Source organism: Rhinopithecus bieti, unplaced genomic scaffold (genome assembly GCF_001698545.2).
Source record: "Rhinopithecus bieti isolate Rb0 unplaced genomic scaffold, ASM169854v2 scaffold_3764, whole genome shotgun sequence".
Taxonomy (NCBI): Eukaryota; Metazoa; Chordata; class Mammalia; order Primates; family Cercopithecidae; genus Rhinopithecus; species Rhinopithecus bieti.
This window is the reverse complement of record NW_016804367.1, coordinates 9,453-15,338: the sequence shown is the minus strand read 5'-3', so window position 1 is coordinate 15,338 and position 5,886 is coordinate 9,453. Positions and strand designations below refer to the sequence as shown.

The following is a 5,886-nucleotide window of genomic DNA, read 5'->3' as shown; positions in this document are numbered from 1 at the left end:
GCTCACTGCAAGCTCCGCCTCCTGGGTTCACGCCATTCTCCTGCCTCAGCCTCCCGAGTAGCTGGGACTACAGGCACCCGCCACCTCGCCCGGCTAGTTTTTTTGTATTTTTTAGTAGAGACGGGGTTTCACTGTGTTAGCCAGGATGGTCTCGATCTCCTGACCTTGTGATCCGTCCGCCTTGGCCTCCCAAAGTGCTGGGATTACAGGCTTGAGCCACCGCGCCCGGCCAGCTTGTGTTTCTTTATGTCACTTTAACAATAGCTGTTATTGCCCATCAACTTGGCCTCCATCACCATGTCTGGTAATAGATACACAGCAACCTCTAAAAAATGACATTCTCTCTCAAGGAGTGTGTAGTCCAATCTGGGAAATGAAGACAGATCATGACGCAGGTCATGAGATGGAAAGGTAACAATAATACAGAGTCTGACTTAATCTAATTGGGTGCTAGTAAGTAGCCCTTCATAGGATAGTGATATGGAGAGGCTAGAGGTGGCCTTCTGGAGCAGTAAGTATTCAAATTAACCCTTGGAGTAGGAATACAGAAAGTATGATGCATGGGAGACTGTAGAGATGAATTAGCAAACTGTAGCCAGGAGGGAAAAGGAGGAGGAAGGCAACCAGTAGTTACTACTGCCTACTATGTTCCAAACATTGATGATACTTGTCCCTTTCATGTAAGCTTTCTGATTTATTTCTCCAAGGCTGGTATTATTATACCCATTTTACAGATGAGAAAACCGTTTCTGAGTGGTTAAGAAATTCCCAAGGCTACACAGCTGGTCAGTGGGAGAGCCAGGTTTTGGAAAAAAGAACCACAAAACAGATCCTCTCTTACATCAAGGGCTTTCTGCCAAATATAATATGGAATCTAGGGATTAACACTTGGGTCACTGCTGCGTATGGAGAGGGTCTGGGAGTTTGTGAAGTAGTCTATAAGTTTGTTTCTTTTTTTTTCTATTTTTTATTTTTATTTTTTTGAGACAGAGTCTCGCTCTGTCGCCCAGGCTGGAGTGTAGTAGCCAGATCTCAGCTCACTGCAAGCTCCGCCTCCCAGGTTCACGCCATTCTCCTGGCTCAGCCTCCCGAGTAGCTGGGGCTACAGGTGCCCGCCACATCGTCCGGCTAGTTTTTTGTATTTTTTAGTAGAGACGGGGTTTCACCGTGTTCGCCAGGATGGTCTCGATCTCCTGACCTCGTGATCCACCCATCTCGGCCTCCCAAAGTACTGGGATTACAGGCTTGAGCCACCACGCCCGGCCCAAGTTTGTTTCTTAAAAAGGGTAAATATCTGGGCATTATCTATCCATATGTAAATCTGTGCATACATTTGATTCTGTATTTTTTATTAACAATGCCTATTTCATGTGCTTGGGTTGAAGATTTAGTGAAATAATTTATATAAAGCACTGGACATGGTGCTACTATGTAATAATCTCTCAGTGACTAGTAGCCATTATCATCATTATCATTAATACAATCTTTTAGGTATATTTCTGCCTGTATGAGTATGTGTGTCTGTTTGTAAAGTGATTATAACTGCATGTAATTGCTTGTTTCAGAATGTGTGTGTTTTTTCACAGATATGGCTGTAGCTATGGGCATATGTATGTTCTCTGTGTATATACATGTGAGTATGCAAGTATATTTTTGTGGAAGGTAGTACAGCATGGTGATTATGCTGGAGCCACACTTCCTGAGCTCAAATCCCAACTCTACCGATTTTTATCTAGATGGCTTTGGGTAAACTACTTTACACCTCTGTTCTGCAGTTTCTCCATTGTAATAAGGGGATAATAATGGTGTCTACTTCGTAGGGTGGTTGTGAGGAATAAATGATTTAATCTGTGTAAAACACTTGGAACAGGTGCACCATGCACATACAATAAATATAGCTTTATTATTATTATTATTATTATTATTATTATTATTATTATTGTCCTGAAGTTGACTAAGATTTTATGTAACAGAGTGATTTTATGTGTAAAGGGAAGTGTGTGCATCTCTGCTTTTAGGTAAGACTACATGTACCTGTGTGTGCAAGTTTATGTATTTATGTAATGCTGTCCATGTTTCTGTGTTTGACTGTAACTGTGTATGGTATCACTGAATGCTTCGTCCTAGTCCCAGGAAATCTATTGTCCTGACTTATGCATTGAAGTGAGAGGTTAGAATCTTGGGTCTGATTCTGACTCAGGATTAGACCTATTAAATGAGTTTATGAATAGCTTTGGGAATCAGGAGACAACATTTCTTCTGAGAAGTTCAAAATACTTCCCTCATATACTGTCATTTATTTTTGGTTCATTGTTAACTTTTGAAGTATAATACACATAAAGTGCACAAATCTTGTTTATAACTCAATGTATCTTCACCAACTGAGCACGCGTTTTCAACCAGCATGTAGATCAAGAAACAGAGCATTACTTAGAAGCCCTCCTCTTCCTTTCCCTTTCACAGAATCCTACTCCAAGGCAAACATCATCCTTACTTCTACCAGCATAGATTATGTTGGCCTGATTTTGTACTTTATTTAAATGAAATCATGCAATATGTACTATTTTGTGTCTATTTTTTTAAACATTACATTTGTCATAGTCATTCGTATTGTTGTGTGTAGTTGTAGTTTGTTCATTATTATTGCTATAAAGAATTTCATTTTATGAATAAAATGCAATGTGTTCATTCATTATAGTGTTCATGAACATTTTGACTGTTTATATTTTGGGTTTATGAATATTCTAGTAAATATTTTTTGGTAAATTCTCACTTGTTGTTAAGTACAATTTAGAGAGGATAGGAAGTGGCAACAATGAGTGTTCCCCTTTTGCCTATGGGAAAACAGAGGCAAAGGGAGAATTAGTGTTAGCGGCCCAATAAGGCTTCTGGTGCCTGTTTCCTGATTCTTGGGACAGAGAGCATTCTTCCTGCTACACCTTTGAAAAAACTGGATCCAGATCTCTCTTCTGAAGGAACTAGTAATACACGATTAGCAGCACGGGTGACTTTTTAACTATTCCCTTCAAAATCCAATCACTGAACACTAATTGAACCAGAAGGAATCAGGTAAGTTAAAGAAACTGGGCTAATTGGGTTTTGCTTTCTCAGTCACTCAATCTGGCTCATGCCTCTTCAGTTTTCTGGACACGTAGAAAGCCCCTTTGTTCTTTCTTCTATACCAGCAGTTTTTATTTGCCTGTTTCCCAGAGTAATGTGGGCCATGGAGTCAGGCCACCTCCTCTGGGCTCTGCTGTTCATGCAGTCCTTGTGGCCTCAACTGACTGATGGAGCCACTCGAGTCTACTACCTGGGCATCCGGGATGTGCAGTGGAACTATGCTCCCAAGGGAAGAAACGTCATCACGAACCAGCCTCTGGACAGTGACATGTAGGTTTAATTTCTTTTGGTATTTGTGGGGAAGTTGTGGGAGCACCCTTGAGGTCAGGAAGTAGCCTCTTGTGGCCCCTTTCCCTGGATGTGGTAGCCTCCAACTCCTGATCACTCCGAGCTGTATACACTTAATGGCAGATTTCCTGGGAAGAAGGCTAGTTGACTCAGAAGCCAGTATTTCATCTGGAGTTTGCCATAACATTTTTAGAGTCCTAAAGAGAATTCCATATTTGCTGTTTTCTAATCTGATACCCACAATGCTTACTTATTTAATAACAGCTGTTTGACTTTAAAAAAGAATAATGAAATGTGTACAGTGTTTATAAGATGTATGTGTGGGAGCTATGCTTCTAAATTTTGGTGAAGCTACTGTATATTTATTTCAGATATGTGAAAATGTAAAAAAAGAAAGTAAACCTTAGAATCAAGGAATTAATGGTAATAGCTCTCACTTATGTAATACTCTGTGATACAGACCATACTAGAAATTTACATTCTTTGTCTCAACTCTCACAAAAACTCTAGAAGGTAAGTATTTGTGTAGTTATTTTATAGATGAGAAAACTGAGGCTCAGGGAGGGCAAGTGACTTATCCAAGTCCTATCACTAGTAAATGAAAGAGATAGGATTTGAACCTGGATAATGTGAATGTAAACTAATACTCTTCTCACCACTCTGTCCCTCATAGATCCCACAGGATTAACCTTTCTTGATCTTAGAAAATAGCAAGTGCTCCACAAATATCTGTTAAAGAATAAATGAATGTACGAAAAAATCTTTTGTGACCGTTACTCATTTTTTCTCTCCAAAGCTTTGGAGTTTTCCAAAGTTGATTGTAACATCTCTGAGTTCTCTGAGAAGAATTATAGTAGGAATAACAATTCTGTCTTTTTTGACACAAAGTATTCACCTAGTTTCAGAGTCAGAGTCCTTGTATTAATTTTTTTGAGGGAATAAATTCATTATCTTCCATCCCTAATACTTTGAAGTAATAGTCCATATTTATTGAGCTTTTACTATTTGCCACTGTCCTAAGCTCTTCGTGTATTTGAATTTCTTTTAGTCACCAATAAAAGCTATCTGAGTTAGGAACTATGATTATTTTCATTTTACAGATGGGCAAATTGTGTACGGAGTAGTTAAATAACTTGTTCAACATCCCACTAATTTGGAAGTGACAGAGTAAGCAATCAGTCCAAGTGGCTTGGCTCCAAAGTTTGGAGTTATAACCACTATGCCCTAAGGTCTCCCATATGTCTCAGAATGATGTTAAGTCAGGCTACGTCAATGAGGAGTCGATCACTTAAAGAGTCAGTTCACAGTTGGTTGTCTCTTTGTTACTATATATTGTGTCAAACTATGTGAAATTGCCTTTTGTGTGGGTTTAAAGTGGTTAAATATCAGCAATTTCATATGTTGATATTTGAAATTTTTAACAGTTAAATCTAAAACTTTAGTGTTTTTATCGGTACAATCCCATTTCCTCTTGTTTTGTCCTAAACAAAGATATTCACTTTTTGGCCAGTCTCCTCTGGAAAAGGAACCTTCCAAGGCTTGAAGATGGGGGACAAAATTGTGACTCTCTTTCTTCTTTCCCAGAGTGGCTTCCAGCTTCTTAAAGTCTGACAGGAACCGGATAGGGGGAATCTACAAGAAGACCATCTATAAGGAATACAAGGATGACTCATACACAGATGAAGTGGCCCAGCCTGCCTGGTTGGGCTTCCTGGGGCCAGTGTTGCAGGCTGAAGTGGGGGATGTCATTCTTATCCACCTGAAGAATTTTGCCACTCGTCCCTATACCATCCACCCTCATGGTGTCTTCTACGAGAAGGACTCCGAAGGTAAACCATTTTGCCATTTCTTTCCCCCATGCCCAACAAATATCACTTTTCCTTTACTGCCATTTGAAGGAGAAGAGTTGGCAGTGAAGATTGTCTTTTCCTCCTATTTATCTGAGGTGGCAAAGACTCTCCTCAGAATAAACAAGGGTGGGCACTGGTATCAGCTCTACCATTCATATATTGTGTGACTTGGACAAGTCATTTTCTCTCTCTGGGTCTCAGATTCCTTCTCAGAAATGTGAAAACACAGTCTACCTCTTAACACAAGGAACTATTTGAATGGCATCTCCATAGAATATTTGAATATTCTATGAAAAGAAAAGAGAATGCTATAAATGTGAAGGATTGTCATCCTAGTGTCACAGTCTTCTGAAAGTTCCATTTCGTTTTTCCCTAAAGGGGAGTTCAGCTTATTTATCTCTACTTCCCTTATTCCTGGCCCATTGATTTATAATACTGACAACAGTGAGTGAGAGGAATAGAAAGGGAAGTCAGAAGACTCTGGCTGGGCCACTAAATCCCTGTATAATCCTGGACAAGTTACTTTTCCTTAGTTTTCTCTTCCATACAATGGAGAAGTGAACCAACTATTCATTAAGTTGACTGTAGACTGAAATTATGTGATTGCCTGCTTTTTTTTTTTTTTTTT

General features: G+C 39.5%; 1 protein-coding gene across 1 annotated transcript in view; it reads left to right on the top strand.

The window, feature by feature from the left end:
• Nucleotides 1-5,886, top strand: part of LOC108526681 (hephaestin-like) — a 19,924-nt gene that overhangs the window by 5,282 nt on the left and 8,756 nt on the right. Inside the window, exons 2-3 of the mRNA XM_017867518.1 lie at nt 3,211-3,390; nt 4,993-5,237. Of these exons, the coding sequence (XP_017723007.1) occupies nt 3,211-3,390; nt 4,993-5,237 (425 nt within the window). The remainder of the gene's footprint in view (nt 1-3,210; nt 3,391-4,992; nt 5,238-5,886) is intronic.